This window comes from Thamnophis elegans, chromosome 7 (genome assembly GCF_009769535.1).
Source record: "Thamnophis elegans isolate rThaEle1 chromosome 7, rThaEle1.pri, whole genome shotgun sequence".
NCBI lineage: Eukaryota > Metazoa > Chordata > Lepidosauria > Squamata > Colubridae > Thamnophis > Thamnophis elegans.
The window spans coordinates 28,428,632-28,446,537 of NC_045547.1; the positions used below are offsets into that span (position 1 = coordinate 28,428,632).

The 17,906-nt window shown below is 41.1% G+C and overlaps 1 protein-coding gene across 3 annotated transcripts in view; it reads right to left on the reverse strand.

Moving 5' to 3' along the window:
• Window positions 1–17,906, reverse strand: part of RBFOX2 (RNA binding fox-1 homolog 2) — a 197,033-nt gene that overhangs the window by 129,417 nt on the left and 49,710 nt on the right. For all 3 annotated transcript variants that reach the window (XR_004255698.1, XM_032220537.1, XM_032220536.1), the window contains exon 2: window positions 7,474–7,524. Coding sequence is in view for 2 of the 3 variants with exons in the window: in XM_032220537.1 (XP_032076428.1) it covers window positions 7,474–7,524 (51 nt within the window). In the remaining variant the exon portion in view is untranslated. The remainder of the gene's footprint in view (window positions 1–7,473; window positions 7,525–17,906) is intronic.

Below are 17,906 nucleotides of genomic sequence, written 5' to 3' on the forward strand. Positions count from 1 at the left end.
TATAAGACGCACCTTTTTCCCTCAAAAAAGAGGGTGAAAATCTGGGTGTGTCTTATACACTGAATACAGCATTTTTAGGCTACTGAAACAAGCCTCCCAAAGCCTCTGCATAACCCCCCCCCTTTTTTTCCCCTTTTTCGCAAGAAACGACTCCCGCAGAGTGCTTGGGAGGTCTGCAGAGTGCAAAAAGTTTTTTTTAATTTAACTCTTCAAAATCATGGTGTGTCTTATACTCCAGTGCATCTTATAGTCCAAAAAATACAGTATAGTTTTTTACAAGCCTTATATACAATGTTTTCTCCTCCGTCTAATACAACCTGTAAGGTTTTACTACTGTTAGTTTCTATCATCAATGCTTTAAGAATGCCCTAAGTTTTCAACAAAATATATATAGTGTTCTGGTCAGGAGCAGCTGGGAGAAGAAATTAACCATGGCAACATTATTTGCTTCCTCTTTTACTACTTTGGGTCTCGAGGGATGCGGTGACACCAGTGACATATATTTATTCTGCATATATTTATTCTACAACAAGAACAACAAAGTTGTTGCTGGAAGACTTTTGATTTTTCTCAGATAGTGCTTGATAAAGCAATCTGATTAAGGAAAATGAAATTGGGAATGGGTTGGCACACAGCCATTTTACACAGCCATGTACTAGTTACCATCGTATAGCCTTTATTTTTCTTCATTTTCTCGGTCAGACTCATTCAACAGTTGAACTAAATAATCTTCCTTCTCCAACCCTCAGTTTTTCCACATCTTTCTGGAAAGTCAAAAGCAACCCCCTAACTTTATTAGTATTTTCAAGGCTTCCTGGAAACAACCAGAAAATAAGCTTTCAAAATAGCTTCTGCAGGAAGAATGCGATTACTACTGTGGCATAGGCTTCGGGTTGCTTCGTTTTTCTTTCACATTAGACAATATAGACAACTATTCTAGAGTTCAATTTGTTCCCAATAATACGTAGTAGTTCCTGAGTAATGAGTGCCCTCTTATGGCAAAGAGCAACCTAAGCCACGAGAATTGTTCCCCAAATGTGCCACGTTGAAACTTATTCTCTATAAAAATAGAGCCACTTTTTTTTTTTGGCTTTACAAGGCACAGTCAACTTTTTCAGAGCCACATCTTTTTTCCAGCATTGTATCATTTGTAGGAGCTTTGAGACTTTATGATTAAAGAACTCTAAAACTATAAATCAGTTAAAAACTTTTATACAACAGCCGATTCTTGTTATTTTTATATTCCATGTATTTTTACATATTTAATCAATGTACACGTTTTATTTTTTCCTGAAAACAAGTACCGTATTTTTTGATGTATAAGATATCCTCTCCCCCACCCCCCAAAAGTGGGTGGAAATGTCTGAATCTTATACAGTGAATGTTGCCGAAGCTCCATCCATCTGCCAGCCCCCACCCTTTGGCCTCTGCCTTCCAGAAATTTGCCTCCTTGTAGCAAACAGCAAACAGCCTGGTCAGCCTCAGCACAGCCTGATTTAGCAGGAGCATCTTATTGGTGGTTGGATTTGCCTCCCAAAATACCGCCTATCAGCTGTTCCAAGCTGTGATGATCGCCACCGCCTCTGCCCATCGCCACCACTACCTAACCCTGTTACCTGGAATGGGCCGAAAATGGGCCATGCAGAGGCAGTGATAGGCAGCAGTGGACGGTGGAGATCCCTGCAGCCTGGAACAGTTGATAGACTATATTGTGGGAGGCAGATCCAACTGCCAATAAGCTGCTTGTGCTAAATCAGACTGGGCTGAAACTGACCAGACTGTTTGCTGTTTGCTACAAGGAGGCAAGTTGTGGGGAGGCAGATTTTTTCTTTTCTTGTTTTCCTCCCCAAAAGCTAGGTGCATCTTATAGTCTGGAGTGCCTTATAGTCCGAAAAATACAGCATTTCTATACAAAAGGGTCAATACATGTATAAGACACATATATACATATTAGCAATTGCATTTACTAGCAATTTACATACTGGTAGAACATACTATGGACCTGCAACTGACCACCTGTGGGATCCTGGCATATATTCTTGCCTAATTAAAGCCTAAATTAAATTACAGTGCAAATTAATAAATATTAATCTTCAATTGGCTACTTTTCCCCCTTAACAATGCATCTGAGAGAAAGAATATGGACCATGGAAGGAATAAGGTATATAAGGGTTTCGATTCTTTCTTTTCACAGATTTCTTCATGTAATTTATTTCCTCCACAAAGCTTCAAAATTATATACACCTTGAAAACTGAGACCTATAATTAAAATATTTTTATTTTAAGATTCCTTTATAATAACATAAAATTGTAGTTTTGATGATAATAATCTGTGGAATATTTATTTTGCTCGGTGTTTGACCCAGCCTATTACTTTCCAGCAGGGAAACTCCCTTGGCACCTTCAATACAGAGCCATTAGTCCTGACAAACTTTGTTCTGGGAAAGGAATCCAACTTGATTAATGGCCACTGGAAAATGGCTGGTTGTCAGTGACAACCAGCCACTCCCAAACCCCTGCTATTTATTTCCCAGCCAGGGGGTGGCTGGCTAGTGTCTATGTCCTCTTTTCCCTGAGAGCCAGCTTATTGCTTTCCATTGCTCTCCTCTCCTTGCTTCCCTACCCATATGCACATCTGGGATGGGCCTCATCTGTTCCTCCCCGTCACTTAGCTCATGCCCCGAAGACAGCTGCCACTCCACCTGGGAGCGCCCTGCATCTGTTTCGTCCTCAGAGCCTTCCAAAGGCTAGGAAGGTGGCCCAGGTTCCCCCCTCCCCCTTGTCTGATTCTGCTGCTAGTTCTGCTGGCAGCCGACAGGCCACAACGCCCTGTACTAAGTAATTTTTAGGCAGGACACTTATCACAGCAAACGAAATACTCCTCTGATTTCTGTTAGATCCCATGCATATTATATTATACATGAATGTGTGTCAAGTCATATGAAACACTGAGTAAGTATCTAATCTATAGAAGAGCTGAATTGATATTGTGCGGATTTATTAGGACAAAATTCTGAGGACCAAATAGGAGAAATGCTACAGATTTTCATTTATAAAGTTTCTGCGAAAAATTATATTTATGCAAGGTATATAAAGTGTATACTTTATAATTATAAACATTGACAAAAACTGAAGAAATTTTGTTAATAATGATTACCTCTCTTGCCCTATAGAAGAGCTATAATTAAAATATACAGGTAATCCTTGATTTACAAAAGTCCATTTAGTGACTGTTCAAAGTTACAAAAGCAGTGAAAAAAGTGACTGTTTTTTACACTTACGATCACTGCAGCATCTCCATGGTCATTTGATAAAAGTTCGGACACTTGGCAAACTGGCTCATATTTATGACGTTGCAGTGTCCTGGGGTCATGCGATCCCCTTTTATAACTTTCTGACAAGCAAAGTCAATGGGGAAGCCAGATTCACTTAACAACCATGTTACCAACTTAACAACTGAGTGATCCTTGATGCTCTCTGAGCTTGCTTGTTTTCTTGCAGACGTTTCATTACCCAGAGCAGAGGTGGCGCAGTGGGTAGAGTGCAGTACTGCAGGCCACTTCAGCTGACTGCTAGTTCAGCAGTTCAGCGGTTCAAATCTCACCGGCTCAGGGTTGACTCAGCCTTCCATCCTTCCGAGGTGGGTAAAATGAAGACCCAGATTGTGGGGGCGATATGCTGACTCTGTAAACCGCTTAGAGAGGGCTGAAAGCTCTATGAAGCGGTATATAAGTCTAACTGCTATTGCTATTGCTATTGCTAAATTAGGTCATGTCAATCCTGAGCTACAAATATTCTCCTTAACAGCTTAACAGCTGTAGGGATTCACTTCGCAACTGTGGCAAGAAAAATCGTTAACATGGGACAAAGCTCACTTTAAAAAATGCTTCACTTCGCAAGCAAGAGAATTTTTGGACTCAATTGTGGTTGTAAGTCAAGGGCAGAAAGAAATAAGCAGAAAGAGGGGGAAATGTTTATTTTGTAATGAAACATGACATTCCTCCACTAGAGGGTGCTTAGTTAACAAAAGTTTAAGCAATATCACCCAGATGATCTTACATGGGAAGGAGCAGCACATATAAACAAACAACACTCATAAAGTGCTTCAGGAAACGTGCCAAGGAAGCATCTGTCTCTGTTCTACTGGCCACACATTCAAAGGCAGACCTAAAACACCTTTTCTTTTAAAATGCAGGCGGGCGGGCAGGCTGGTAGGAAGAGCAGAAACTTCAAACCTTTAGTATAGAAATCCTCTTGTTTCTAATTTAGAAATCTGAAGACAGCCTTCTCTAACCCGATGTTAGAAGCTGTGGACTAGAATGTCAAGACGGCCATGATAGCTGGGAATTCTGAGGACTTTAAGACCTTATTAGATTTCTTAAGTTAATTACATCAGGGATTATAATCAAGGATAATACTGTTTTATTGACTTTAGGCATAATGTGCATTCACTTAAAAGAATGTCGTTAAGACCAATTTCTACCATAAATATATCATAAGCAATCCTTTAATTCATATAAATCAAGGAGAACTAGTTGAAACTTGACCTGCTATTTCACATGTTATAATACTTTTCTATAATACTCATTGCAAATTAATTTTTATTGTGCTGCATCGTTTGTGTAGAATAGGACATAGAAAAGAATGATCTTCAGGTTATGCATATGTGAACAGCATTGCAATTCTGTAATCGTAGAAAATTTAAGGAAGGTTTAGAGGAGCCTGGAGATAACCTTAAGGAAGGAAGGAATGCACCAACCATTATGGGAGAGTAAACAATTCAATCCTGGTAAATGAGAAGGCATCAGAAAGTAAAGGAAAATAACTCTGCCTTGATTCTGATTGGTATGAAAAAGGGCAGTGGGATATTTTGGACAGTTTTCAACATTCTGTTACTATATTCTATAACACAAATGAATTAATTCCTGATATCCTTGCTGTTTCCTGATCTTGCCTACCTCAATGCATTTTTGATGAGAATGCAGTACAATTGATTGAAGTAATCTAAGTCATACCAGGTTGCAATTTTTAAATAATGTGAAAATATCTGCTTTCTCAGTGGTATGGATTAAAAAGGATTAAAAACTAGGCTGAAGGAAGCATATTGCTGGGATATGGCAGGTTGACAAATTAAATCTGAAAAAGTCATATTCGGTAAAACATTTTTTACTTAAATATAACAGATTGGGAATAGACTATTAATTACTCATAGCCATCTATACAGGCAGAAATGTGTCTAAACCATTTCAATATGGATTAAATAGCCTTCAAATACTAACATTGCCCTTTAAGGAGTTCAAATGAACATACGCTGAATCAGATAAGGCTACATTCAAAGTTATTATTTGTTCAATAAGGCATGGGGAAATAGTTGATAAGATACAATTATTGTTAAAGTAAATTCATCTGCAACAGAAAATAGTGGGTGTTTTCTAAAATATAATTTGCTTCTCACAATTATGTTCAACATTAGAACCCTCCATACACACACAGAGTCACCCATAAGATCTATGGTTACAGAGAATTTAGACATATTAGGAGTTCCCAGTGAAATTAGTTAAAAGCTTTGAAATCTTATTAATGAAAGTAAAAAAAAAAGCATAGCAACTGTTTCTGTATCAAACAGATCAACCTGGTAATTGGAATTTAAAGCCTATTTCTGAGCATTCATATTTATTGAATAATACAATTACCTTTACACATGCCCATACAATTCCTAAAATCTTATTATGATTAAATTTCTTTAAAGATCCGAGCTACATTTATTTTCCTTTTTTAAAAAAAAAACAACCCAATCTAGAACAGATTCAGAATGCCCATCCTATCAAGAAATATGAGCCTTATTACTTAAACAAAAAGCTATTTATATTACACAATAATTCAAAACTTGCGACTTGTTTCAGTAATTTGCAATAAATATGATTATTAGATTTTTTTTAAGCAAATCTACAGATAGTTCTTGCTTAATAAGCCTAACTGGAACTCTTTGCTTCTAAGCAAAGAGCAAGTTGGAAATCACAGCTGGAAAGAGACAAGACTACTCAGTTTCACAAGTTCAGCTTTAGTTTGCTTCCTAACCACTTCCTTGTCCTTTGGAATGCTCAAGTGATTGCTGGTTATTTTTTATACATCAAAAGCAATACAGTTGTGCTGCAGCCTAGGGATGGGAACCGTGGGTGTGCTTGGCAAACAGCTTACTCTCTTCCTTTGCAACTGTGAATGGCCAAGCAAAAGGAGAGATTGCCTATAAAATTGATTACTAAAGAGATGTAAAGTACTAAAGAGAGTACTATAAGCTTTTGCATAGTCCACCCATGGTTCCCCAGTCTTGGGCTATGCATCAAAAGCAGTGCAGTGTGATTGCACTGCTTTTGACGCATAGAAGAGCAAACAGCTTACTTTCTTGCAATCCCTTTCTCTTCAATCTCTGAAAGGGCATTACTGTTGTCATTCTGACCCAGCTTTTCTGCTAAGATTTACCATTTATTTTTAATTAATATCTAGCTCACTGGATTATATGGATAAATCAAGGACAACAGGGCCATACACTATCATTCAAAAGCTTTTTCACACTACAGTTAATTCTTGTTTCTTTTAACAAACATAAATTATATGATGATTGCTTACTTTTCATAAGTTCATATCAAAAAGCATGGATTATATTGACAAAACATTTTACAATCGCTTGGCCAATAAAACTGTTATTAACTTGCTTCCTAGATTATTCCCTTAAAAAAATCAATTGCAAATGATTTTACTCAATTAGTATTATACTTTAAGGTTATAAATTTATACTTTACACTGAACATCTTTCATTTCCTCTATTTCCTTCTTTCTATTTATTTTTTACAATAAAAATATAAGCATTTGGAAAACATAACATTCTGAACATAAATCTGGTAAAAGGGCTATGTTTTCAGTATTGTGCATAACACCCTCTGATGTCCATCCAGTCATTGGCTAAAAAAGTAACAGAACTCATTTTTCTCCCTCAGAAATGCTTGCTGGCCACCTGCCTACTATATTCTTTAGCGGTTTTTTGTGCCTTGATTTATTTTACCTTTTTGCAAAATAGGCTGCAAAGTGGAACAGATGACATCCTCTTTGCCATAGCAACAGAGTAATTACTCACTTCCTCATTCATGCCTTCGGTTTTCTAAGTCTATATCACTGTGATCACCACAATCATGTTGGCATGTGACTTCCTCTTTTGCCCTCACTCAAAGAAAGTTCTGCAGAGGCATTGTCTACTATGGTCTACTTCCAATAGCTCTTCTAGTTGTAGCAATTCAAAAACTCACCAAGAGGAAGATGGACGGCTTCTCTCTTTTTTCCACAATATGGGAAATAGCTGCTCTAAAACCTGTACAGGTCTACAGGGATAATTACAAATCCCAATAAAACATTATTACAACAGAAGCCATCACATAATCATGATATTAATAATAATCCAGTTAATAAAAAGATTCTTACCTGACTGTCCCTTCCTGGGTATCCATGATAACTGGAAGTCAGAGGCTCATTCTGAAATAAAGGAAAGATGATAGTTTGTGAAACCATAAAAGCAATGGTGGGATTCAAATTTTTTTACTACCAGTTCTGTGGGTATGGCTTGGTGGGCGTGGCTTAGTGGGCGTGGCAGGGGAAGGATACTATAAAATCTCCATTCCCTCCCGATTCCAGGGGAAGGTTACTGCAAAATCCCCATTGCCTCCCAATCAGCTGGGACTCGGAAGGCAGAGAATAGATGGGGGTGGGGCCAATCAGAGGTGGTATTTACCGGTTCTCCAAACTACTCAAAATTTTTACTACCGGTTCTCCAGAGCTGGTCAGAACCAGCTGAATACCACCTCTACATAAAAGGATATCTATCCAGAATACCTGAAAACATTCTAATATGAAATGAAAAGAGGTAAATCTTTTCCTAGGAACAAATGATTATATAGTTAATTTATAGGATACTTGTTTTAGTTATAAAGGTTCTAGATAATATCTTTTCCACATTCATATCTGTGATACAGTATTGTGCAAGAACAGTTATTCCCTGCCTGGATTCTTGCAGGATTGGAGAGAATAAATTCAAATAATAAGGCATTTTGCCAAGGTAAAAACATCAAAAATTAATTATAAAATATAAGTAGGAAATTATCAGACATAATACATTACCTTATTTAATTCAAGAATTTCATAATTTGAAACATTATTTTACAAAAATTAAGATGTCATGTGAAGGTTAAAATATTTAATCTGATCTAGAGGATTCTATAAGCATGTTGCATTCTTGTCATCTCTCTCAAATAACATTTCATGTATAAAGTCATACAGAGAAAACATGGTTTTTTTATATTGTGCTTTTTTAATCTCTTCTTTAAAAATGAAAGGTTTTTATTCTGGCAACTTGTGCTGTCTAATTATTTCAGGAAGTGAGCAGGGATAAGCGCACATATTGCTAAATATAGAATCGGACGTCAGATTGATTTTTTACATAAGAGGTTTATTTCTTCTTCTTTTTGCAATGTAACAATTTTATCGCAGTAGCTCCATTAATAGTAGAACAAGAAATAAAACTACACTGCTCTGGGTCTGCTAGAAGAAATAGCAGTATACAAACACAAATAAGTATAATTATAAATTACTCAGTATTATAGAAGTTGTCTCCATTAATCTTTCAAATACCCATATTTATCTCTAAATCACTTCTTAACACAAAATAATAATAGCAAAAATAGCAAAGAGGCACCACTTATTTTAAAACTAGTTGTGCATACAAAGGAAATTTCTATTAACGGGTACATTGCCATTTGGTAAACTACAATTTGATGTTCAGTGACATATACATTGTGTTTACTGACAATATCAAGCAATCACTGGATATTGAAGCAGCAAATAAAATACTTCATGGTCCATTTTAGACAGCTGAAGTATTCAAACATTTACTTGATGACGAAATGACTAGAAGAAAGACAAAACATTGAGCATCTTTATGTGAAGAATTAAAAGCAGAAAGAAGGTATCAATATAATTTAAAAACCACACTGTTTTCGGTAAATGGATGTCTTTCCCACAGTTCCCAATCTTTGTACCATAACAATAATTAAATCTCACTTTCTGTGGAGAGGGGGAGAACTAGCGGGCAGCCCTGGCATATCCCCCAGGAGGTAACTGGTGCTACTAATTTTACAGGTCAACAACTTGCTGATGTCTCTTATTGAATAATTATTCTCTGCAGGAGTGGCTATTATGGAGAACTCAAGGACACAAGCTGAAAAACTGTTACTAAGAGTTAGGACAACAGCTTAATAGCTTTTATACGAAATACAGAGATAACTGAGGTTAGGAAGTAGAGATCCAAATAAAAAATGGAAGAATTTAAGCAGGACATAATTTAGTTTTATGTACTGCATCTACAGTGCACAAAAAAGTAACATTCACCAGTTTTTTCTTCTTCCCAGAACAGATGGATCTCCAAACTCAATTGTTCTAGCTTGTGACTACATCTAATTTCAATATTCCTTTGTCTCATTTACAGTCAATTCTTGATTATTAAAAGCATACAAATAGCCACTGACAGATCAATTAACTCAGAAAGTCCTTACCAACAATGTAACAACACCCGATTTACTATTAAACAGTATCCCTGTATATTGGATACATACAAAATATATGTTTTCTCCTTGTATATATGCATGTATATATAGAAGGAGCGTTGGTCTCACCCGGTTCTTTCTCTGTGCGCTGCGGGAGAATAAATGAATCTCCCTGTGCAGTAAGAAAAAAAGGGTATTTCCAATTTGGCATGTACACATAGTTTCATATTGTACAAAAAGTTTTCATATGATATTTATATATTATTCAGTACTAAAAAAGTACTTTTACATATTCACACATTCTTGGTTAGCCAAAAGTGCCTGCGCTCATGCAGAAGTTTTTTTTTTATTTTAAGAAAATATTTGGAGTATTTTTCTAGAATCATAATCCAAATCTGCATGTGGGTGTGAATGCAATCTTTCTGCCATGCACTAATTTCAACAGAAGGCACATATGAATGTATTTTTCAATCCAGATGACTAGCTGTGAAAACAAATATTTCCTGAAAACAAAATAGGGACAATAAACTGTATTAATCTTATCCCACAGATAAGAAACTACACATCTTATTTGCTATGCACGTAGTCATGATTTTGATGCACAGCATGCACCTAAAGTTGAATAATAAATAGAAAAAGTAGTTAATTAGTTTTCAAACTTCATTTTTAGTTCTCTGAAAATCTGCAATCGGGCACAGATATTCCTCGGACAGTTTGTCTAGCTTTACTGACTTCCCCTTAAATACATAAGAACTAGGAACAACACCAAGGAACCGATTTAATTGGTTCCTAGGTCTTGTTAAGGAATACCAAGGAGGTATCATGGATAAACACTGTGATTGCATAGAGGTATTCCTACAACATGCCCAGAAACCTTAATCAGGCACAGGAGTTTGTCAACAGCCATTTCAAACATTAAAATCCAATACCCTAACTTTCCATGTGAAATGTATACCTCAGTATTTAGCAAAGCCATGTACTCTATTTAAGAATTGTTATATTTTTATTCACTCTCTTTTATTCATTTTTATCACTCTCAGTTAATGTTCCAGGCTACAAATTTACTACAGCATAACATCTGAAAATGTAACTGGTGGATGAAAATTGAAAACTATACATACTCAAGAGTATCCATATTCAAACTAGAACTAGGAGATAACACATGTGATGCTGTTTTAGGCTTTATTTCAGAAGTTGGGAAACTACTAATGAAATTAAGTTCTGAAAATGTGTGGATCTCTATGATGCAATACTTAAAATTCCAAACATAAGCCTTCAGAAGAGGAGGGGACGACAAAATAATATCCATACAGTGTTGTTCTAGATATACCAATAACACCACCATCTCAGAAATTTTTGCAAATTCCTCTGTGATTATATGAATTGGCTCTACTGTTGACTAATGCGCCAGTACTATAGAGGGAATAGGGCGTTGGTACTTACCTGATACGCCTCTTCTCATAGTGGGGGGAGGAGTATCCAGAATGGGTTGACCTTATCCTCTCGTGATTGGTTTGAGTCAGATAAGCTCTTTGGGCTCCGCCCCCTGGAAGTGAGCCTGCCCAGTTTTATGACGAAGAGCTCTCTCCGACTCATTGCATCATTCGCTCCAGACTCTTGATTCAGGTTTTTTTGCTTTTATTGTCTTCAACATCAATAATTAAATAACAATATAAACAAAGAACATAACACTTAGTTGTACAAACATAGTCAGGGAGGGACTGGATACTCCTCCCCCCACTATGAGAAGAGGCGTATCAGGTAAGTACCAACGCCCTTTCTCCATAGTGAGGGGGGAGGAGTATCCAGAATGGGACGTACCAAAGCCTGCACGTCCCTAGGGAGGGAGATCCCTGAGGCCATATGTCCCCCACTCAGGCCTGTTGAGGCACGGGTCCTGCCCTGTGAACCGCCTGCAACACCCTGCGGCCGAACGAGGCCTCTGCCGAGGCAAAGGAGTCCAACTTATAGTTCCTAACAAAGGGAGAGGGGGAAGCCCATGTGGCTGCCCTGCAGATTTCGGCCAGGGATGCTTGTGTGGCCCAGGCCGTGGATGTGGCTGCACTCCGTGTGGAGTGGGTTGTGATATGATTTGGTGTCTGTAACCCCTGCGATTGGTAAGCAGTGGCAATGCAGGATCGCAGCCACCTGCCGATAGTGGTGGAAGTTACCTTATTACCCAGGGATCCTGGTTGGAAGGAGACAAACAGGGCTTCGGATTTCCTGTTTGGCCTGGTTCTCCTGAGGTAAATCCTCAGAGCCCTCCTAACGTCCAGAGTGTGCCACTTCCTCTCCAATGGGTGAGAAGGGTCTGGACAGAAGTTGGGCAAAATCAGTTCCTGGGCTCGATGGAAGCAGGAGCACACCTTGGGAATGAAGGATGGATCCAGCCGTAACACCACCCTATCTTGGTGAAAGACACAGAGATCCTCCCTGGTGGACAGCGCCTGCAGTTCGGATATCCGCCTGGCGGAAGTGATGGCCACCAGGAAAGCCACCTTCAGGGTCAGGAACTTAAGGGAAACTGTTTGTAATGGCTCAAATGGGGCGCCCGTTAGAGCGTCCAATACCCTGTGTAAATCCCAGGAAGGGTACCTGTGTACCGTAGGTGGTCTGAGGTTGGAGGCCCCCTTAAGGAATTGCCTGACCATGGGGTGGTGTGTCAGGCTCTGATTTCTGCCACACAGGAGAACTGATGAGATGGCTGAGACCTGTCTCCTAATTGTGTTAGGAGCTAACCCTCTATCCAGGCCCGCCTGGAGGAAGTCCGGAACCTGAGGCACCGTAGCCTGGATGGGGTTGAACCCCCGGGAGTTGCACCAAGAGTCAAAGGCCCGCCACGTGGAGCCATAGATGCGCTCTGTGGAGGGCCTGCGGGCGGCCTGGATAGTCCTTATCACCCTGGGGGAGAAGAGGTCTTTCCTCAGGATGCTCCGCTCCACCACCAAGCGGTCAACTGGCTGCAGCTTCCGCTCCAAGTTGTCCCCTTGGTCCGGTTGAGCCAGCCGGCTCTGATGAACCCACCCCTGCTGTATGTTCTGCCCTCAGCGAATGTTGTCTAAATTCATAGGCTATCTGAGGTGCTTCTGCGATCTCTCATAGTCGGGCATCCCATTCTGAGTTTGTGGTGGGTTCTGGCATGGGGACCAGCCTGTCTGACCCCCTTTCCCCCCCCCCCCCGGCCATAAGGGTGCTATGATTCTATGGCTAGGATTAGCGCAGAGATATTCAGAATGTAAACACAGACGGAGTTTAATGGGCGGCCACTAGAGTGTGTGTAAAGATGGAGTGAGGGGAGCTAAGGCTCACAATAAAGGCCTGCCGCAAAGGTAAATTAATAATAATAACAACAAGAACCACAACCACAATAATAATAATGAACTAGAATAAAATACAAAAGGGGGCATCTTCCCGCCTGATAAAACCAAGAAAGATTAAGGAAACGATTGGTCCCTTGCTGGGAGAAGTGGCCCGAAGGTGACAAGCAGCAGGGGTAAGCCGAACCATTTAACTCGTGCTTGGCATCTGTCTTTACCCGAAGGGATAAACAATCCAACCTATCAAGAACCGCATCCCAAATTCAGATTAGGAACCCAAGATGAGATAGGGAAGAAATGGTAGCCTGTCTATCTTAGGCAAGGTCCAATTCCCAGGACCGGGTGGGTTACACCCAGGGGTCTGAAGGAGCTGGCGGACAAAATCTCCAAACAACTGAAACTATATCTATCAGAGATCCTGGAGTACTGGAGAACCACTATAGAATTGCTGATGTGATTCCCCCCCTTCAGAAAGGAAGAAAAACCGTCTCGAGAGCCCAAGGCCAACATGGGTTTGTCAAAAATACATCATACCAGACTGGCCATATTAGATTACGGTGACCACCCTAGTGGACCATAGGAATGCCATTGATATAGTTAACTTGGACTTCAGCAAGTCCTGATAAGGTAGACCATAACCTACTATTAGATAAAGTAGAAGAATGTGGGTTAGACCTAGTCACCCCAGGTGCCTTGGTAACTGGTGCACCCACCTGTACTCCTCAATGGAACTGCCTCTTCATGGAGGGAAGAGTGCAGGGAGTCTCCCAAGGTTCAGTGTTGAGCCCAGTACTCTTCAACATCTTCATCAGTGATTTGAATGAGGGTGTTAGGTGTGTAAGCTAACATTTGGGATAGCAAAATATATGCCATGATAGTAGTACTGTTTCTTTAAGAACTGCTGTTATCTCAAGCGGTCATAAGAAGGAGCCGGAATGACTGTTAGCTCTCTGTTTGTTAACGGCTGATGGGGGGGGGGAGGTCATCAGGTTAGCAGATGACCCCCGGCTGGCCGGAATAGCCAACACTTCAGAATACAGGCTAAAGCTACAGAAGGATCTTGATACCCTTGAACATTGGGCACTACCTAGGGAAAATGGGGTTCAAGGAAGTAAGGTTCTACCTTTAGGCAATGAAGGTGAAGTGCACAGGTACAGGATACCTTGCTCCACAGTAGTAACTGTGAAGGGGATCTTGGGAGTCCTAGTGGACAACCCCTTTAATGTGAGTCAGCAGTGTGCAACAGCTGCCAGAAGAGCAACACAGTTTTTGGCATCATAAACAGAGGAATAGAATCAAGCTCCCATGAAGTGTTAATCCCACTTTTTGAGGTCTTGGGAGGCCACACTTGGAATTCTGCGCTCAGTTTGGTCCCCATGATGTAGAAGAGATGTGGAGACTCTTAAGGAGAGTGCAGAGAAGGCAACAGGGGATCAGGGTACTGGAGACTAAAGCCTATGAAGAACGGTTGCAGGAACTGGGTAGGTCTAGTCTACTGGAAGGAAGGACTAGGGGAGACGTGATAGCAGTGTTCCAATATCTCTGGGGTTGCCACAGAGAAGAGGCTGCCTGACTATCCTCTAAGGCACTTGAGTGCAGAACAAGAAGCAATGGGTGGAAACTAAACAAGGAGAGAAGCAACTTAGAGCTGAGGAGAAATTTCATGACAGTTAGAACAATTAATCAGTGGAACAGCCTGCCTCCAGACATTGTGAGAGCCCCAACAGTTTTTAAGAAGCTGTTGGGTGGCAATGACAATAGCAATAGCAGTTAGATTTATATACCGCTTCATAGGGCTTTCAGCCCTTTCAGCCCTAGGTGGTTTACAGAGTCAGCCTAATCAAACATAGGAAGCCATTTGTCTGAGATGGTATAGGATATCCTGCCTGGGCAGGGGATTGAGCTAGAAAGCCTGCAGGTTCCTTCCCATTCTGCTATTGTATTGCATAGTATTGTATTGTATTGCATTAGCCGTTTGCCTAGTCACCCCCACCCTTGGAAGGTCTTCAGTAACCTGCTTGGGGGCTCCATTGGGAGCTGCACTTTAGCAGCTGGGCTGAATATTCTCCCCCCACCCTGCGTTTTTCCAGGCTGCAGGGGGCTGCCGGCTTGGGATTAACAAAACAAAACACAGTTTTTGCTACTGGGGCCAGTAGGCCTCTCGCCTCTCCCGTTCTGTCTCCTAATTAAAGGAGAGTTTTCTTAAGGGGTAATCAAGAACTAACCACGACAACACAGCCTGCTACTGATGCCCATCAGTCTCTTGCCCCCCCCCTCTGTCTCCTAATTAAAGGAGAGCTTTCTTAAGGGGGAATCAAGAATTAGTCATGGCAAACACAACTTGCTACTGATGCCCATCAGTCTCTTGCCCCCCCCCCTCTGTCTCCTAATTAAAGGAGAGCTTTCTTAAGGGGGAATCAAGAATTAGTCATGGCAAACACAACTTGCTACGGATGCCGGTCAGTCTCTTGCCCCTCCCGCTCTGTCTCCTAATTAAAGGAGAGTTTTCTTAAGGGGGAATCAAGAGTTAGCCATGAAAAACACAGTTTGCTACGGATGCCGGTCAGCCTCTCGCCCCTCCCGCTCTGTCTCCTAATTAAAGGAGAATGTTCTTATGGAGGAAGCCTTCTCCTGTTACTTGGCAGCCAGAAAGGTAGGGGGGGTGGTTCTTCCTGCAAGCCTTGTGGCAGCTGCCTTTGTGATTCAACAAGGAAGTAGGCTTGGGGGGGGGGTTGATCCACCACCTGCCTCTTTAACTCCTTGATAGGCCTCCTTTTGGCCCTTTGCTGCCTCCCTCGCTCTTGGCTAATGCCTCTGCGATCGTCTCTCACCTTTGTAGGTCTCCTCAAGTGGTGGTTGTTGTCCTGCCGGCCTCCTGAGCTGCTGGGGGCCGCCATCTTGGACCACGTGGCTTCAAGATGGCCCCCGGCTCCAAATTCAAAAGGCTCCTCTTTGCTGGAGCACATGGAAATGGCTTTTGCCTTTGCAGGCTTGCCATGCGGCTGCCGCTCATCTCCCGCAGCTGTTTTAGAGCCTTTCCGGCTCTCACCTTGTCCACTGGTGATAGCTGCCAGCACAGGTTTTCCTTTTTAAAAACCCTCGTGGCTGAGGGGAGCGGAGGAGCGCTTCTGCTCCTGAGAAGCCTCTCATCAAGGGCTGCCTCTAGGAGGCATGTGTGCCCGGTTCTCCTGCTTGCCCGGCAATGGTCCTCACAGAGTGACTCCACCTCACTCAATGGTCAGGGCAGCGTGCCGCCCCAGAGGGCTTGTGGCAATCCGGTCGTTGCAGGAGGAGGCTGTGTGCGATGAAGGGAGGCAGGATTCGCCGGGTCCAAGTTTATTTTCTTTAATCCTTTGTAAATTACTGGAGGTCTGGAGAGGTGCAACCTTTCCCTTGATTGGGGTGAGTCAAATCTCCAGCTCTTACAAGCCTCAGCTGTTAGGGCTGCCTGCTAGAGGCTTTTGCCCGACCTCCTGGTTAGGGCTGCCTGCTAGAGGCTTTGCCCTTCCTTCTGCTGCCCGGCCAAGCTCCTCACTGAGAGTCTTCGGATGTCCTCAGTGTCCAGGGCAGCCTGCCGCCCCAGGGGGCTAGTGGCAGTCCCAATCCTGCAGGAGGAGTGAAGCAGGGAGGCAAAACTCGACGGGTCCAAATGAATTTTCCTTTAGATCCTAGTAAATTCCTGGAGCTCTCGAATGAGCAACTTCTCACGATCGATTTGAGTCAGAAAACTGGGCAGGCTCACTTCCAGGGGGCGGAGCCCAAAGAGCTTATCTGACTCAAACCAATCACGAGAGGATAAGGTCAACCCATTCTGGATACTCCTCCCCCCTCACTATGGAGAATAGTGACATCACTCACTCTTTCTTCCTTCCTGGTATTCTAATCTACACTGACACTATGGCACACAACTCTAATCTCTATGGCAACCTGAGCTCCTCCTTTTTTGGGGTCGAGTGGGGAACAGGAAGTAAGATCTGAAAGTTTTTATTCTAGCAGTAACGAGGAGCTAAATTTAGAGTTTCAAATATGGAATAGTTTGACAAATGTATATTTAACTATTTTTCTTGGAATGAAAAAAAAATGCAAATCAGTACCACCGTATCATCCTTTCCTGATTAATCCAGAACTGAATAAAATCACAGTGATCTTCTCTCACATACATACCATTGCTTTAGAAACTTCTACTTAATTTTTTCCCCCAACAGTCAGCATCTGACTACAATCTTTTAAAAATGCAATCTGGAAGGGAGGGGGGGAATAGCCATAGCAATAGCATTTAAGACTTATATAGCACTTCATAGTGCTTTATGAAGAACTTTCTATGTGGTTTAGAGTCAGCATATTGCCGCAAGGTTGAGTCAACCTTCAACCGATCAGGATCAAACTCCCAGCAGTGGGCAGTGTTAGCCTGCACTACTGCATTCTAACCACTGCGCCACCATGCCTATAACTTTATACTGAGAGCAGAGTATTCCTATTTTAACAAAACCAAATCAAACAAATGCATAGTGTATGCAAATATATTCCTATCCAAATATAGCTGGAAAGCTAAGATTTTTTGTATTTAAGAGATGCACTGAAATTGCAGAGCAGATATACAGTTGCTGCTGAAACGATATTCCACACAAAATATAATATAGTGAGATACACAATCAGTTTAGCTGAGTACCTAGATTTCACACACTTATTTAGCAATCAAAGTGTCAACTATAATTAGTTGATCTATACTGTCATCTATAAGATGACAAAAGGAGTGAATTAAACTAAAAGATACAAAATCAGTTCTGTGCAGCAAAAAACCCGAGCAAACCTAATCATGATACTTTTCTTCTCACATCAAAATAAATGGCATGCACAGTAGCTAAATATTGTGCATAATGTAAACAATATAAAGAAACAAAAAGCCCAACTGTTTTTATCATGGAACAAACCGCCACAAAAAATATATTTGACTGATAGCATATTTCAGGCTTGAGAAATGCATCCAGGTAATCCTCGACTT